Source organism: Stegodyphus dumicola, chromosome 2 (assembly GCF_044657685.1).
Source record: "Stegodyphus dumicola isolate Sdum_Otavi_A_Nest chromosome 2, ASM4465768v1".
NCBI lineage: Eukaryota > Metazoa > Arthropoda > Arachnida > Araneae > Eresidae > Stegodyphus > Stegodyphus dumicola.
The window spans coordinates 91,165,405-91,185,338 of NC_140769.1; the positions used below are offsets into that span (position 1 = coordinate 91,165,405).

General features: G+C 30.1%; 1 protein-coding gene across 2 annotated transcripts in view; it reads left to right on the forward strand.

Moving 5' to 3' along the window:
• LOC118189640 (H(+)/Cl(-) exchange transporter 7-like) overlaps nucleotides 1–19,934 on the forward strand; it is a 128,116-nt gene that overhangs the window by 21,376 nt on the left and 86,806 nt on the right. For both annotated transcript variants that reach the window (XM_035360296.2, XM_035360295.2), the window contains exon 7: nucleotides 8,880–9,023. In XM_035360296.2, the coding sequence (XP_035216187.1) occupies nucleotides 8,880–9,023 (144 nt within the window). The remainder of the gene's footprint in view (nucleotides 1–8,879; nucleotides 9,024–19,934) is intronic.

Below are 19,934 nucleotides of genomic sequence, written 5' to 3' on the forward strand. Positions count from 1 at the left end.
TAGCTGCAATTCAGCATATTGTGATGAAAGTATGGCCATCAAGAACGATTCATAAAGATCATGTTTCCATCCACTTCTGTCAATGAATTCAGAAATTCCTCAAAGGTTTAGACAAATGACATAAATAAAGACTCTTGAAAAAGGTGGAGGAGATACTCTGAAACTATTTGCCAGTATTAGAATAATATATACCTGGGGAGGGCCGTATAATTAATGCTGTCTGTTTTAACTACCCAGCTTCAGGACCACTAAAGACAATGCATACGTGCCAGCTTTTATGAATTTTTTATAGTTTTTTACAAAAGCAGTTTGAATTTTACAATCTTGCTCATGAAATTAATTTTTTATGAATTTTCAGTTTTTTTTATAAAGGTGCCAGTTTGGTCATTCATTGCAAAATTTGCATTTAATTCATGTGTACATGGCAGATGTTCAGGTTATTATTTGAATTCATTCTTCTGTATTTTACATTTGGGGGAAAGAAAAAGAGGATTTTCATTTTTGAAATGTGAATTGTTTTGTTGTGAATGAAGATTTGGTGATTTTAAGATCACTTTGCCTATATATGGCTTATGAAGATTTTGATGATATGAAGATCAGTTTGCCTACATAATTTTTCATTAGGAGGTTTGCAAATTTTATGACATTTTTTTTTTTTTTTTTTTTTTACAAATGAAATAACATTGTTAAAATATCCATATAATTTGCTTTATACGAATAGAGAATGTTTGTTAAATTCAAATTTCATTTCTTGCAATAATGGCACAAGAGAATTATTTAAATTTAACTTGGTGCAAGAGAATTTAAAATTAACAATTTAAAATTAACAATGGCACAAGAGAATTATTTAAATTTAACTATTTATTCTCAAAAAATGATAGGTTAAAATTATATATATTTTAGAAAAATAGCATTAAAATGAAATATTTTTATTTTCTATCGTGTTTTAAAGTGTCTTTGCTTTTCATTTTGGCGATTTGTGAATGTTTTGTTTATGAGAAATGAATGAAGTAAAATAAATATAATAAAGTGTAGTTTCTGAATCACTTTTTTAAAAAAGCAAATGTTACTGTAATTATATTATAAGTAATTTTATCTCTGAACTTTTTACATTTTTTGTCATAAGAGTTTTTCCCATGTAGTTTTTTAAAATATTCAATTATGTTGCAGTTTTCTGCACAAAATTCACTTTGTTTATATGGAATATATATATATATATGATTTCTTTTTTTACTCAAAATTTTTTTAAGGAAACTACAGTTGAAACGTATTGTTCTTTCCAACTTTTTCGAATGAATTCTATTAAATCAGGGCAATCTTTTGTTGCATCTCCAATTGATTGTGTTTACTAGGCTTTTAGCAACTCTTCTGGAATATAGGATTGTACCAATGGAAACAGAATTACATTATAGGTTTCAGTTGCTACACTTAAGAGATTTTAAAGTCCTCAAATGAGATTCTAATATGTCATACAAAGTTGACAGGTAAGAAGTGAATTTTGTTGTGGTATTTTGAACGGCTATGACAAAAGTTCTCTAAACTTATATTAATAAATCTTTTTTGCCAAATCTTAAAGCTTCTGTTATTTTTGGGTAATTATATGCAGTTGCAGGATAACTATTCTCTAGTGTGAGAATTTATCACTGTTGATTGGATATGATACTGGAATTTATCTGCAGGATGAGGGCCAAAATGGCAAACTTTCCTTAACATTTCCATTAAATTTCTTTAACTCAATTCATGAAGTTAAAAATTTTCATTTTTGTGAAATATTCACACTATAAGAAGAATTTGCTAGAATATCAATATCAGTTTTTTTTCTTATGTAGAGTTATTTTAATCTTAATAATTGTTTAAATAATGTTCAACAGACTTACTTTCATTTCCTATCTTCTGTCTTATTAGCTTTTAATATTTCATCCATTATTTGGTTGTCCAATCTTTCTAATTCTTATTTTTTCTGTAAAATCTGAAATTTTAATTGCACTTTGATGACATCATTGGGATTGTCTTTGTAGATATCTTCACATATCTCATTAATAATCCCCTGTGAATGAATGTTTTGTCACTTCCTCGATTTTATGATCTTTTGCATGTTTAGAAATAATGTCTTGTCTAGGATGCCAGGTAATGGAAATCTGCAATCATTTTAATGGTAAAAAGGCTCAACTGGGTTATGTCATGTGCCAATAAAAAGTGCTTTTAAAAATGTAAATTTGTTTACAGAAAATGCAATTTTGTTACAAGTTATGCTTTCACATACCAATATCATATTTGAAAAGAAGAACACACTGTTACCAGTCCACTGTAGCTAAGTATTGGCATTAAAAGGTGTAGCTCGTCAGTAGCCAACTTCAGCTTAGTTTTTTATTGTAGCTTTCTGCATTTGAATTTCCATTCTGCTTTTTCTAATTTGATTTTCTTTTCCCATCCCCACTCAATATGTATCAATATGTATGGATTAAATAAATATGTTATAAATTCGTCATTATAACTTTCTGCTTTAATAATTAAACTGCATACTTGAGTAATCATGATTGTACTTATTGTACTATATGCTGCTTGTTTCACTGCTGTCAATCTTTTCCCTAAACCTAATTGCATGGTATCAAATAAATTCTTAATGATGTCTTCATTTATCATCTCTTTTATCTTTCTGCTATAATCTGAGACTATTTTATGTAGGTCAAGCATCTACTTCAATTAATACAATGATTGAACACTTGCATACAGAAAAAAAACACAAAAAATGCAAACTCGGCTAACTTACAGCTTTAAAATTATACTTCTTGTCATTGCCAATGTATATATATATATGTAATAAAAAAGGGGATTTACAATATTGATGGTGTAGAATGTGGATGGTTGAATGAACAGCGAAAATTTTGATGTCATAGAATGCTAAAATGCCGATCCACAATTAATATGAAACTGCCAGCTAAGGCAGATAAAATCTTTAAATTTCAGTAAACATTTTGCGGCCACTAACAACTTGGCACATTATTTGTGCCTATTTCATGAGGTTTACATTTTTTATATCTTGGCAGTAGGAAGGAAGCAGCAGTCCAGCTAAGCCGAAAAGTAGCGAGTGTGTTATTTTCAGGATGAAATCTTAATTCAGACTGAGGTAGTTTTGGTTCTCAATGCATTTTGATTGTATAATTAATGTTGCTGTAAAATTATTATTGGCTGTTTGAGTGTTAGTCCATTTACATAATCAGAATTATGTAAGAATCGTGTGAAATGGATTAGTCTTGAAATGGCACAAATTTTTAGAATAGAGAACGGAAATTAATTTACACTGCTAATTTACTTTTTATCTTTTATGCATTCTGTTTTTCTTACAGATATATGTAATGATTTCAAAATGCGTAGATGAAAACAGTGGAACTTTTAACAGCTTAGATACTGCATAAATGACCGAGAATACCGTAGTGGGCTGAAGGTGGCAGAGTGGAAAGCATGATCACACATCTTGAAAAATCACAATCTTTATTTTTTTATGCATATCAAATCATCCTTTTTCAGACAAGATGTTTCCTAATTATATTTGAATACAGTAAGTTGCATTTTGAAGTACGATATCGTTTCAAGCAAGTAAGCGGCAGCAGCATACATGAAAAGCATCTTGCTGTCAGGAGAGCTTATGCAAAAAAGGGGAAAGAGTACCATAGAACTTCAGAGGAAGAAGGGTGGGAGTCGAAAAAGTTTCAGTTCAGAGATTCGGTTTACAATTAATTTCATTGAACAAGAGGCATCTGCATTAAAACGTTACGTAAGATAGAAAAATCTGGAACCTGTGAGAAGAGATGAATTTGGGGGCAGATCACCAAATTTAGAATGTTAATTTTGAGGTCGCCAATTATTTTTTCAAACAGCTATCATATTTTGTTTTATCTTAATATTCCCCCTTCAAAAGAAGGCTGTGTGAGCAGGGTGGAAGAAAAAGCATTAAAGCAGCAAAATTGTGAAAGATATAATTTTGAAAATACAAACATATTAACAAACCTATTTAACTTTAAAAAAAAAATTGTCATAAAATTTAACCGATATTTTGAATCAGTTTTGAAATTTCACTGAAAGTCATAAAATTTTGAATTCAGTAATAATTTTAGACACTGTACTCTTTTAAAACAGCTGCATATTTTAGAGTTCTGAGATAAGAATGTTCAATGAAATTATGTAAAGTTCTTAATGACAATAATTCCACAAAGTAAATGTTCAAATTTTTTCACACAGTAAATATTCAAATAAAAGTCTTTCCAATTTTTGTTGATGAAGATATTTCTATTATATTACAGATTGAGATGCCAACTTTCATGTTATTTGTTAAAATTTTCTTACTTATGTTTTTTAAGGAAGGCATTTTAAAATAGTTCCACAAATAATAATAGTGGAAAGTTTGAAATTTGTTGTGTTTATGAATGATGTGTTTTAAAATGTAAAAATTTTGGGAGAAAGTGCAGAATCGCCCACTGCTTGGCACACTTTTAAGAATTGCACATACTCGGTATCCATGTACAGATCGACCTATTTTTCACTTAAAAAACACCCCAGAATTGCACAAAAATTGCATTGTGTACTCCCTTGACTTTATCCATGTACACATCGACCTATTTTCACTTAAAAAGTCAAAGAAAATTGACAAAAATCCAATTCTTCTTACTCTTGTAAAAGGCGATAAATAAGTAGGCGATTCTGTACTTTAGCCAAATTTTGTAACACATCATTCATAAACACAACAAATTTCAAACTTTTCACTATTATTAAGACATTTAAAATTTACTTATTCTTTACAAAACTTGAAGACTTCACAGCTTTCTCTAAATACTAGCATATCCATCATTTTGGTTTATCAGTTCAGCAAACTGGTGTTTATTCTTCACCAGTGGCCAAAAGATTTGCCAATTAGCGGTTACTGTAGAAAAGACCTCCATTCCTTTAATAGAAGCAACTGGCCTTTTTCGACCCGCTGTCATTCCATTATAAAAATTAAAAACACATTCTATTTTATGAAAAAATAAAAAATACTTAGATTTAATAAAAAAAAGGTATTTTTTCATGAGGTGATAGCCTTCAACATTTATCTTGAAAACATTAAAGAAATACCTAGAATTTAAAATTTTCAAACAATAATTTCACTTTTAAAATATAGTAAAAATTAAAAATATAAATTCAAAGAAATTTAAACAGTAATACAAAAAGTAGTATTTATATTAGGAACCTATTCGTATTAAAATCTTCAAATTCCTTATCTAATTTTTGTCAAATTCAGTAATTTCTTTTTCCCAATTCAGAAATACAAAACTACATTTTAAATAAATCATAATATTTTTGAATTATTAACTTTGATTTTAAAATGATTGAAGCAAAACATTGCCATTAATAAATCGTAAAACTGCAATTACTTATAAATGCAAAATTACTTATAATACAAAGTCATTTAAAAATGCAATTTACTCCATATGGAACTTCATACCACTTCAATATCAAAATAACTTTTGATAATATTCCATTCTTTGAATATGAGCCACTGAAAAATGCAAAATGTGCACAAAACATTGTTTCACCCATGAGGTTGATGACCTTCAAAGAACATTGGATGTTTTTCTTTTTACGTGATGATCGGAAATGCATAAATATTACGAATGTTCGAAGCGAGCCAGAACCAGTAACCATATTTTACTGCGTAGGCAGCATTGACCTTGATTCGAAATACTTTCCGATTTTGAACTTACAGATACTTGATGATTTCAAATCACTTTTAGAATATGCCGTTAAATCACACACCAGAAATGAATTTGATGATTCACTGGAAGTTTGAGGCAGCAGAGTTCGAAGACCATTGGGGAAACTTGCAGCAGGTTAATCCTCTCTTGACTTTTTATAAATATGTAATGGTTTCAAAATGCATAGATGAAAACAGTGGAACTTTTAACAGCTTAGATACTGCGTAGATGACGAGAATACCGTAGTTGGTTGAAGGTGACAGTGTGGAAAGCATGATGACGTAATTTAGCACAACGTATCTTGAAAATTCACAATCTTTATTTTTTTTTATGCATGTCAAATCATCCTTTTTCAGATAAGATGTTTCCGGTTTAATCCTAGTGTCCGGTGCACACGGGATTTGGCTACTTTTGGCGACTTTTATGATGAGCAGTAAAAACGGGACATATACGGTGAAGTAGTAAACAGGTATTCAAAGTATGTATATAGTTATACATAGTATATACTATGTATGTAGTGTTATAATATATACATAGACACTTTTTGGGGTCATTTTTGGTGTTAGCGATAACTTTCAAAATCGCACCAAAGTTGCACCGTATACTAGGATTTTACTGATGTTTCCTAATTATATTTGAATACAGTAAGTTGCATTTTGATGTACAACATCGTTTTAAGCAAGTAAGCGGCAGCAGCATACATGAAAAGCATCTTGCTGTCAGGAGAGCTTATGCAAAAAAGGGGAAAGAGTACCATAGAACTTCAGAGGAAGAAGGGTGGGAGTCAGAAAAGTTTCAGTTCAGAGTTTTGGTTTACAGTTAATTTGATTGGACAAGAGGCATCTGCATTAAAACGTTATGTAAGACAGAAAAATCTGGAACCTGTGAGAAGAGATAAATTTAGGGGCAGATCACCAAATTTAGAATGTTAATTTTGAGGTCACCAATTATTTTTTTCAAACATCTATCCTATTTTGTTATATCTTACATATATATATATATTGGCGGACACAATTGCAAAACAATTAAACAAATTAGAATTCCAGTATTTGAATAAAAATTTTTGCTAACACTATTATTAATCAAACAAAAAGAATTAAAAATATTTGTAATAATCGCAATAATTTTATAAAAGAGCTTAGTTTATTAATTAAAATACCACTAAAAGATGATAAAATTATTCATAATTTCATGAAAAAACAGCCAACCAAACAACAGTAATCAATCTAAAAATTTTTTTGATAACAGAAGTGCAGTTTTTCATGATAGGCTACGCCTAAACCATTATAGCAGTAGAATTCAACATTCTTGTCAAAATTTTAACAATAGTTTCAATTTAGATTAGATCAACATATCAATCTCTTTTTTTAAAAAATGGGTCTACTTCAACTTCCAAGTGTAAAAAAAGTTCTCTTGAGCGAGTTCTGTAACATTCGACAAGTTTTTTTTTTTTTTTTTTTTCCATTTTCTGCTTTTTTTCTCTTTCAGGCTTCCTATGATTTGTCACGTTTTTACTAAATTTCTCATTTGTATTCTTTAAGATTGCTCACAACATGCTCGTGGTTTTGCTTACCCCATCTTCACATTTTTAATACAACAAACTTATTTTTAATGTCTTGAATTTTTTTTTTATTCTTCAAAATTTATTTAACATCTTTGAAAATATTTTTATACTGAGCCTTAGAGCTTTTCTGATTGCTAAATTTTAAAAATTTAATTTTTTGTTAAGTACTACAACATTTTCCATTACAAAATAAAGAAAAAGTTTAAGCTTGTTTATTATTTTGATGCTGTAATTTTACAATTTTTGCACTACTTACGATGGCCTGAAGGGATTCTTCAAGGTTTTCTGAGATTATTTTAAGTATTAACTTTAATATGTGTTTTTATTGGTTGAGAAACAGGCTGATGCGTTTACTTCCTTCATTGCACCAACTCCACGATGGACATCCAGCAAAAGATGTAATTTTTTTTTGGCAACACATCTAGCTGGCAGAAAAAGCAGGAAGCAAGTGTGATGTGTTACAGATGAAATTTTAGTTCAGAGTGATTTAGTTTTGCTTTCAATACATTTTTATTGACTAGTTAATAAAGCTCTAAAATCATTATTGGCTGTTTTAGTTTACAAAACCTTTACATTATGTAGAGTCGTATGATAGGATTAATCTGGAAACGACACAGGCTAGAGAAGTTTATTATAAGCAGTTGATGTTTTTAGAATGGAAAGGGGAAGTACCCAAACTAAAATAAAGTGTTGAAGCCTCTAATTTCAGTTAGAATTTTGATTTACATAATTTTTCTCTCTCTCTTTCTCTCACACACACATATATATCAGTTTGTGTATATATAAAGAATATTCTTTATAATAAGAAATCTTTTTATATACCATCTCAAAGGAGTGCAAATTAAATTTTTAATTTACTTTTAATTATTTTGAATTTATATAGAATATTCCATGTTTTTATCATTGTGGAACATTCTTTGCATCTCATGGATCTATAAATGTCTATAATTATTACATTTCCATGTTTTAGAACCTGATGTATTTTATTACTTTATAAATTGTAAAATATTAAATTTCTTATAAGGATAAAAACTTGCAACTGTTATTTTATCTTAAGATAATTTGTTAGGCATGAGAAAGTTTGGAACCCATAAATATTCATGTACTAGGTAATAAGATCAAATTTTCATGGAGATTATAATAATTTTGTCTCTAATTACTAACATGATTATTTTTATTATAAATATGAAATTAAATCAGGTTTCCCATTGAAAAATGTGGAGAAAAATCATATTTTTCAATTTTAGTTAATTCCTAAGTAGCAATTCATTTATCTGAATATATTCAAAGAAATTCATTTTATATGTTTGAGTTTTTTACACTATGTAGGTTTTATAATAACTTAGTTTGTTTTCTACTTTTTGCACAATAAAATAAGGTTATAAACGAAGTGAATGCTGAATGACCTTTATATTTTGCCTGTGTTGTATAATAATGCCTGCTAAAAAAAGAAAAAGAAAAAAATTCAAAATTATTAAAAAAAAATTTTTTGAGGTTATTGTAAGAGTAATCTTATAATTAAAAGAAGCAAGAAGAAATTGCCTATTTGAATTTTGAAACATGTAATAATATTTTATAAATTCTAGCCAGTTGCTGCTGGAAGTGGAATTCCTGTGATCAAATGTTATTTGAATGGCGTGAAAGTACCAGAGGTTGTGCGATTAAAAACGCTGATTGTTAAAGCTGTAGGCGTTATAACGTCGGTAGTTGGTGGACTTGCTGTAGGAAAGGTCAGTTATTTCTGTAATAAATTTTGGTTGCATTTCATATATGTATGGGTGTGTGTGTGTTTGATTGTAATATATATATTTATTTTGAAAGAAAACTAAAAAAACAAATTATCTTCTTATTGCCTCTTCCATAAGCCAGGATCTCATTTTATGCTGGATTATTTAAAAACACCATAAAGTTATGGACACCATCAAAGAAAACTACATTAAATACATTAACTATTTTGACTTCAAAAATCTCTACATCTCTCTTCCATTTAATGAAGTTTATGATACCATTTTCCTATAATTTTAAGACACTTTAACCAGTATTTTTAAACTATCACTTTCAAATGCACCTTGCCGCATCACTTCAAATGTTTCACTTTGGCTGGTTCACTAAATAACTTACTCGACACAGGGATTGTGTATCCTTTAACTTTATTTAATTACACTTAAGTTTAAATCTGAAATAAGTGATGCAAAATAAGTAATACAAAATAAGGAAGCTATTAAACACAAATTGTCTATTAACTACTAGTCTTGTTACCACATGCAAAACGTAAGAAAAGAAAAACTTACACACATTTTACAATGATAAATCATAGATCAATTATCCCAACTTTTGGTGGGGGTAGACTGATGATTCGGCCCACAAATAAACAAATTAAGTGATCTTAGATTTTATACACTGTTCTTAGTACTCACATGAACACACCTTATTTCATATCTTTATTAAATTTGGTAATAAAATTCTTCAGCAAATTTAATGCTATGGGTATTAATTAGACACAAGTATCTGGAATCTATCTTTTCTCAAAAGAATTTGAATTCATGAAACACAGTGGCAATTTTACAACAAGCAAAATCATTTACCCTTTCTGTTACTTAGACGATATCATTACTGTTAATTGCAAAAAAGGTCATTCACTGTTCTTGCTTCAAACTCATTGAGACGAACCATAATCAACAGCAAATTATTATTTTTTTTATTAAAATGTTATCAATCACACGAAAAGGAAACTTTTTTTTGGCAGATAGAGCCTTTTCAACTTTTTTACCATAAACTGGCATTCCACTATTTCAAAAAAAGGAGTTGCCAGTACCATCACTTACCAAATTAAAAGAATAAAAAATATTTGTACTGAAGTATCTGATTTGCATTATGAAATTGAAACACTTCTTGCCATTCTAAAAGAAAACAGGATCCTAAAGTAATTTGTTAATAAACATATTTAAGAAACTTGGCATTAACTAAACATTCAAGGAGATTAACTATGGATAAGCAATTTATGTAAATAAAAATTTACAAATATTTGTAAATTAGTATTTTTCCACTCTTGTAGCTGGCTTCTGTTGCTAACAAAGCCTACTCTCTTCAAGCCTCAAGGCAGACAGTTTTGAGTGGAGATTTCAGCTTTTCTCTTCTGTTTTTCCTTTTCCCATTACTTTACTCCCATTTTCATGCAAAAAAAAATCTTTCAAACCTTTTCTTCTTTCTTAAATACCTTATTTGCTATTTTGCAGTAAAATAAAAAGAAATAATCAGTCATCTAGGCTAACCATTTAATATACCTATATTTGCCAAAATACCATTGATTTTTGTAATTCAGTTTTTAATCCTTAAGTAATTAACTTTATTTTAATGTTACTTATATCATTTAATATGTCTCCTGCATTCTATGTGTGTCTCCTTTCTCCTATTTATTATTAGTTAATAATACTTTCAAATTTCACGCAATTTTCTCTCGCGTACCTGTGAAACTAATTCTAGTAGTAATATGACATACCATAACGAAATTTAGTGCACATATTTTTTACTTATGTGTGCTGCTAAATAAATATAAAATACTTGAATTTACTTTTAAATTTATTTAAACTTTTATTGTCATTACATAGATTTCTTTCTTCCTTTAGCTGCAAAATGTCTTTAGAAAAGACCTGCTTAAATCCCGATTGGGGATATTCTAAGCTCTGTACTCAGGTGTGAAAACAACTAATATTATATTTATAAAATAAATACTTTCGGGATTGCATATATAACTGGCAGTCATATATAACTGAAAAATTTTGTGTTCTCAGGTGGTACCATAATTAATTTACCCTCAGCATACCCAACCCGCTCTACGCGGGTAGCCTGGAATTTTCTTGAAATACACTGGGAAAAACTGGAAAAGTCAGAGAATTTCATTCTCCTGTTTAAATGGCAACCCTGTCTCAATCTTCAGTTTTTCATGTGAGTTAACTTTTCACATTTCACAACGGTCAGATTCATTAATTTTTTTCGTGCATTACCAAGTCTTCCAGCACTAAAATTTGGCAGTTTTATCGTGTTTATACAGTTTTACCAGACAAATTTCTTATTGTTTATGTAGTACTATGTTACAACATTTCATGGAGCTACAGCTCCTGGTAACTTTTTAGCAAGGTTGCTGCAATGTTCCTACCTACTACTATTCTTTCAAATCTTTTTGCAGCATTATGCGCAAAAGTTTTTGAGACCAGATAGGTCTTACGTCTAATTACCAGTTAGCTTTACATTTTCTTTTTCAATTAATATTCTTTTTAGCAGCCTCGAGCGCTGAAAGTTTAATAAGTTTGATTGTTTAGGTGTATTTCAATTTCACTTTTCAAGCTTCAGCTTTTAAGTTACCGGATACTGTTTACAGTTCCTCTTTCACGATAGGTTAGTCTTCCTTCCAAAAAACACTGTAAAGCAGATTAGCTCCCTCTTTATTTTCATTAACAAGCTCTGGTCAATCATATAGAGATAATTAAATGAAGCAACAAGCTTTGTAAAACTTGTAAGGCTAATGCTACTCCATTTCCCACCAATACTAATAAGACATAATCACTATGAAAGACTTTCAATTGTATCTACCAAATCACCTGTAAAGAATGTTCTCTCACATATATAGGTCAGACAAAAAACCCTCTCAACCTCAGAATTAATAACCATAGATCTCATATTAAAAAATTTAAAAATAATAGCAATAATCTCACAAAAAATAATCAGCATACAGCTATTCTCGAGCATTATAATAAGCATAATTTTGATAACATAGAAATTACTGTGCTTGATATTGTACCGAATACTAAACTTAGACTTTTTAAGGAATCCATATACATACTTCAAAAAAAGTCACTTTACCCTTACGGACTGAATGCTTATCTGAGTCATACCACCAACAGGCAGACAGAAGTCTCAATATATGGACAATTCAGATTTTTTAGCAGTATAACGACCAGAGGTACCAGAGGAGGTGATTCCAAACACAAAAAATTTTTTTCTACTCAAGATCTGAATTTAATAATTAAAAATCTTCATTCCTTTCTTGAACATAATGAATTTGCTAAGAATGCCATAAAACTTCTACATACATTTAAGAATGTTACTTTGTGGAATCTAATTAAAGTCGTAAATGAAAATTTTAGCTGTTTACAAATCATAAAAGACTTAATTATTGACTTCTGCAATTTTAAACTAAAAAATAGCAATTTTTTCACAAAAAACTGTTTTGTACGGTACAATTCAAACACCCTTCTTATGATCAACTAAAAATACCTAACATTTTTAAAAAATATCAACACTTGCTTCCTGAACAAGAACTCCAAATTAAGCCCTGCTTTAAATTTGAAAAGAACTTAGGTCAACTAGTTATCAACCACCACGAGATTCAAGAAAATAGCATGTGTCATTGCCAACAGGCTCTTTACCAAAAATATGTCGATCCTTTCCACCAACATGTGATAACAGGAGATCTTAACATCATTGAAGACTTAGAATTACGAGACCTTTTACAACTTGGCACCAAATTTCGTCCTACTTTTAGAATCAAAAAACATCTTTGCCTCAGACAATTCAATCAAGATCTTGATAAATTTATCATGTTAGTTAGTAATAAATCCAATTTACCTACTACCACTTTTCTTGAATGGAAAGCTGCACTGATTACAGAATGTCAACATTCACTCTTCAAGGCACCTTCTTTCAGCTCTCTACACAATAAGAAACGACTCTTTGATCTAATCAACAAACTGCAAGATAATTTTATCATTACAAAAATTGACAAAGCTAGCAACAATTTTAGTGTTCTCTGAAAAAAGTTTTATTTTGACCTTCTGCACAAAGAACTAAATAGTAATGGCACTTACCAAAAAATTACCACCAACACCGAAATTCTTATCAATAAATTTAACGCACTACATAATACATAAAATACATAAAATTTTATGTACAATAATACATAAAAGACTTAAGATACATCCACGGAAGCCTTCCAAAATTTCATAAGTCACCTATTAAATTCAGGTTTATTGCCAATAGTACTGAAAGTTATCTTAAAGAAATAGATTATCTTTTTGCAAAAAAACTTCGTTAATTAATACGTGACTTGATTAATAACTATGATTTTCAAGATCTGCATTGCAACTGGATGATTTCAAGTAACGAACTCGTAATTAAGACAATTAATTCAATTAAAATCGACCATATACAATGCTACGATTTCGAAAACCTTTATATTACCTTGAAGAAATTTATACCAGCTCACTTGGTTTACCAGATATAATTCCTCAGATTTCTGCAATAATTGATAACGAAAAATTGCAACTTTTTCTTATGAGCATGCTTTTCGATAATTATATTCTCTTTAACAATTGTATCTTCAAACAAATACAAGGGATCCCTATGGGAGGAAATTTTTCGAGCTCCGTCTGCGAATTATTCCTTTTCACAAGAGAATTGACATTTGTCCGATCTCTGGACGTAGCAGAACAAAAATTTTTTCAACACATTTATCGTTACATTGATGATATCATAGCCTTTAACAACCATAACAAAATAGAAGCAGCTAATATCTACCCAACTAGCTTAAAGCTAAAATGGTGCAAAATAATGTAGTATACCTTGACCTTAATATCATTGATTACAATTTTAATAAAGTCTACGACAAGAGGAGAGAATTCACTTTTTCTACACTAAAGTTAACAAACTGGAATTCTAATATTTCCAAAAGAATCATCATTAACACAATTTTTTCACAGCTTCTTAGAATAAAAAGGATCTGTAATACTACAGAACACTTACAAGAAGAAATACTTTACTTCATCACAATTTTGAAAAATAACCAAATTCCTCAGAAAATAATTAAAAATACTTTAAAAAAAGCTGGCATTAGCCTTACCAATTTGTTTTGGATAATGAAATTTTCTGCTTAAAGCCTAATGGAGGGCAGATGATGGATGGCTAATTCAGATTATCTAATGTAAAAATTGTATAAATGTAAATGTACAGTTAATTCTTCTACAAACATTTTCTTTCCTCCAAAGTTTTTGGCACTCTACTTTAATACTATTATGTAATAGTTTTAAATTACTTAGAAGGCCAGACTCTGCTTTTATTAACAAAATCGGGCCTTTTCATTTTTCATAGTAGCTTGACAACCCTCTAGCTTGAAGAATGACGACTTTTATTAACAAATGATTATTTTCCAATTTACACTTTCTTTTGAGGCCAAAAATAAGTAATTTTAGGTGAATTAGCCATTTTTACTTATTTTTAACAGTTTTGTTCTTCCTACAACTTGACTGACGCCATTTTGAGTTCTTTCTGTGTCTTTTCTCATCTGTTATCCCCTTCTGTAAAAAAGAGGGGGACAAGACTTCCCGCCAACTTACTCTCTCAGCCCATTGGCCTCTTTAGTTTTAATAGCTTCGCACGATGACGTCATTTAACGATAAGGAAGGTTGGTTTGGACAAGAAGGGATTTTGCGCCCTTTTCCAAAAATTTTTTCGAAAGCTGAGGACGGAACCTCTCGGGTCAGTTTTTTCGTTTCTTTTGTATAAGTTTTTGGTCCTAATAAGACCCTGCGACGTTTTATACTTACTAAATTGAATACATTTTTTTACTTACAATGTTGATTACATTTTTATCTGTTTACAGCACCTTTCTTCTAATAAAAGTTACGAAGTCTTTAAGGTCTAAAGGACCAGCCCGTACATTGATGTGCATTTTGACTAATAGCAGACCGCTATTTATTTTATTTTATTATTTCTCTACTTTGATTTTGATTTTTATTTTACATAGCTCGGAATATTAATAGCCTTTGGCACCTTAATGTGTTTTTCAGCGGATGCGTCGGGAAAAAGAGACAGAGCAATGAAGCTACAAAAAAGGATTTATTCCAGTAAAAATTTTTTCGGAAATACTAATATTCTTTTATAAAAAAATTTTTCGCATTAAACAAGAGCTTCAATGGTCTGTTTCGGCGAAACGCGTAATGGTATTTAGCCTATTTCGTAGAACAGTTTTTTTCCCTTAAAAAGCCAACTGAGAGTACAAGTGGGCTAATTTACCATTTTTCCGCTATTTAATTATTGTTTTTGTAGCTAGTTTTTTATGCTTTTTGTGTCTTTATTATATATATTTTTTTTAATTTTTGATTTTAATTTTTATGTATAGGCATATTATATATTGGCAATTTTTAATTTTAATTTTTTATGTATAGGCATTTTATATATTGACATTTATAATCCATGTTTTTTGTAACTTCCTTATATATATATATATTTTTTACGTCCATCTATTTTTCATGTGAGTTAACTTTTCACATTTCACAACGGTCAGATTCATTAATTTTTTCCGTGCATTAGCAAGTCTTCCAGCACTAAAATTTGGAAGTTTTATCGCGCTTATACAGTTTTTCCAGTTTTACCAGACAAATTTCTTATTGTTTATGTAGTACTATGTTACAACATTTCGTGGAGCTACAGCTCCTGGTAACTTTTTAGCAAGGTTGCTGCAATGTTCCTACCTACTACTATTCTTTCAAATCTTTTTGCAGCATTATGCGCAAAAGTTTTTGAGACCAGATAGGTCTTACATCTAATTACCAGTTAGCTTTACATTTTCTTTTTCAAGTAATTGGGGATTATATATATACATGCATATATACAGCGGTGGCCAAAATTGTGGACACTTTTGGAAATTTTTATGTTTTTGAACTTTGTATGCTTATAGAAAATGTTACATTTCGCAAAATGCAAACTTGTATATATCATTTTAAAGAGAATTTATTACTGAATTCAATACAAAACACAAAATTCAATTATTTGCAATACAAAAAAATACAATGCTTTAATATAAATAAAAATACAGCTATGAAGTGGTTTGTAATGTCTAGCTTTCCTGGCCAATCACTGTTCTTGTTCTGAGAACCAATCAAATGTTATTAACTGCCAGTAGAAGCTGACATCATGTTTACACTTGAAACAATTCATTATTTTGCTTTGTTCTATAGAAGGAGGACCTGTTTCTTATACACTGCAATTACAAGTAGGAATTTTTGTAAAAATTTTTAATATTTAGTCAAGAAGCAATGACATCAAATAGAAGAGTAGATTGGACACCTAGAAAGAGATGTAATATTATTGTGTTACGAGAAAGTGGTCTTTCCTATGCTGAAATTGCAAGACAAATGGGTGGTTCAGTGACTACATCTGGAGCCCGAAAGTTTTGTTTTTGATATCAGGAGACAAATTCAATAAAAAACAAAGAAGGAAAAGGCCGAAAAAGGTGCACCACATCTATTGATGGCAGAAGAATTAAAAGACTATGTCTCCAAGATAGAAAAATGTCATCAGTGGCCATCAGAAGTGATTTGAATGATGCTGGTGTTTCTGTCAGTTCAAGAATAATCAGGAGAAGATTAATTGATGTTGGACTGAGAGGTAGAATTCCACGAAAAAAAGTCTTATCTTAATTTTAAGCAACGAAAAAAAAGACTACAGTGGGCAAAGGAACACATTAATTGGACAGATGATCTGTGGTCACAAGTTATATGGAGTGATGAAACTAAGATATTGTTATTCAGTAGTGATGGGCGAAAATATGTAAGACATTGAATAGCAGAAGAGCTACATCCTGACTGCATTCAAGCAACTGTGAAGAACCCAGTTAGTGGTATGATTTGGTCATGCATGTCAGCAGATGGTATTGGTCGCCTTCATGTCATCGATGGGATACTGAATGCCAGAAAATACATTGACACTATTCTAGAACCAAAACTTCTACCTTCCATCAGAGATCTCTTTCCCAACAATGTTTCGTTTATTTTTCAGCAGGATTCTGCTCCTTGCCACACGGCCAAAATATTGAAAGAGTGGTTTCGTACAAAGAGCATTAAATTGTTGTCATGGCCATTAAACAGTCCTGACCTCAATCCTATCGAAAATTTGTGGCACCGTTTGAAAACTCTTGTCCGAATGAGGCACCCATCAAATAAAAGGGAACTAATTAAGGCTATAATTGTTTCCTGGCATCGTGTAATAATGAAAGAAGAGCTTAAAACTCTTGTCAGCTCAATGAAACGTCGATGTGAAGCTGTAATAAAAAATAAAGGGTACTCTATTAAGTACTGATAACTCACTGCAATCATCACTATCCAATGTATATCGATAACTATTATCGTTTAACTTTTTTTGTATTGCAAATAATTGAATTTTGTGTTTTGTATTGAATTCAGTAATAAATTCTCTTTAAAATGTTACAATACAAGTTAGCATTTTGTGAAACGTAACGTTTTCTGTAAGCATACAAAGTTCAAAAACATAAAAATTTCCAAAAGTGTCCACAATTTTGGCCACCACTGTATATATATTAAAAAAATTAAATTTAAAAAACATTTCCAAAATTAAAAACAAAATTAAATTCGAATCAAAACAAGGCAGTTCTCTATTATTAATAATTGAAACCATGGATAAAAGGTCCAACACTGTAGCTAAACATAATCAAAATTAATATAAGAATTTATCAGTAAAATAAACCCTCAAAATAAAAAAGCATATTGGTAAAAGATCTACTAAAAAAAAAAAACTACCAATTAATCTTTTTTGTCTAAAATCTTAATACAGAACTCATAAGGGGAAAATGAATCAAAGTTTCAACACACAATGAATTGCCAATTATATATCGATTAATGTGTCTTGAATACATGTTTCATTCTTCTGAATCATTTGAGATAAAAAAACTGATAAAAGATTCAGTTAAACTTTCAAAACAACTTTCAAATTCAATTAAAACCAAAAAACCCAATCTCAAATGTATTCAAAGATAGTGCAGTATAGGTTAAAATGTTTTGTTTTTTGCATTTACTTTGTTTTACCTTGTTTTTCTTTGTATGTATATATATATATATATGATATATAATTGGCAATTCCTTGTGTTTTTAAGTGGTACCATAAATAATTTACCTCTAAGCACAGCCAGTGTGCTCTATGTAAATAGACTGGAATTTTTCTTAAAACACACCTGGAAAACCTGGAAAAGTTTCATTCTCCTGTTTGAGTGGCAACCCTGATGAGTCCTGTTTGAATGGCAACTTTGTTTACACAAACATTATTTAAATACATTAACTTGTCCAGATAAATATGTTAATGGAGATACTCGTCATACAGATATTGAATTTCTGTTATAGACATAAATTTGTGCCTAAAAACATGTATATACACAAGCACTACTAAAATATAAGCTAGTCCAAGTAAATATATTGATGCTAACATTCCTAATACAGTCATATATAGATACTGCAATATATACATATGAATGCCAATCTGAATACAATGAACATATACGGTCAAAAGTCGTTAATTCGGACGCCCATAATCCGGAATGATCTATAATCCGGACCTCAAAACTAAAAACTTTCTGCGCATGCGCATAGGCGTTTAAGCGTGCGCGTAAGATCTTTACGACTGCGCATTTGCGTGTGCACAAGCGCAGAATACGTTTTCACTGCGCGTTTAATGTATAACGGACGGTATAAGCTAAAATTATCTAATTGTCTATTTCAGTTAATGTTGATGATTGCGTTGTTCCTTAATCTTCGAATTGGATCCGGCTTATTATTTTTTGCAGACTGTAAGAGCAATTTTATAAAAGTAAGCTTGAACTTTCGATTATGTCAAATAGAATTTCCGATGCTGGAGCTCCCAAAAGATTTACGAAAACGAAAGTATGTTTCGATGTCCATCAAACAAAAAGTGGAATTGCTCCAAAAAATGGATAAAGGCATATCCTTTGTTTATCTAACCGTTCCGAAATCTGCTTATCAATTTCACGCTGCTCTGCGCGGGAGGGGGGGGGACATGGCGGCGCACAATGAACTGGAAGTTGATTTGTCAACACTATCCTTATTTTCAAGGCAGATGTTTTTATTTTATTTGGCTTATAATTCCTTATTAAATGTAGTATTTCATCTCGATGTACTTCGTCTTTGATATGATTTAAATCAAATTCCTCGTCATTATAAATATCATGAATACAAATCAAATAGTTTTTTGGTTGCAATTTTCTAATTTCGCCTATGCATAATGTATGCTTTACGCATGCGCGCGTTGAAAGAAATGTTTAATAAAGTAAACAAATGAATATTAAGCTTTTTTTTTTTTTTTTTTTTTTTTTTTTTTTTTTTTTTTGTAAATTTTGATACCCTTTATATCATAATTGCTCATTATTTTATAAATTACGATTTCATATTTTTAATTTTATAATTTCTGCATGCCATCTTACCAGATTTAAACTGATGATCTATAATCCGGAATCACCGAAGTCCCGACGAGTCCGGATTAAAGACTTTTGACTGTATTGATATTCCCTCGGAAAATATTGTGACGCTGCTACAACATAGACCTAAATATACATGCATTTCCAATGTGGAACTATAATACATAAATTTTTGATAGAAGTACACATCGTAGGTACTGTGACACTGATATGTCATGGATGGTGCTAATGTTGAAACTGTTAATATGTAATGTATAAACTCCAATATAATAAGTTGGTAACTTTACATGAACAACCTTGATGATGATGGAAAATATGTATACTTTGCACAAAAAAAAAGTGGCAGTTCTGTATCTCCTGTTCTCTC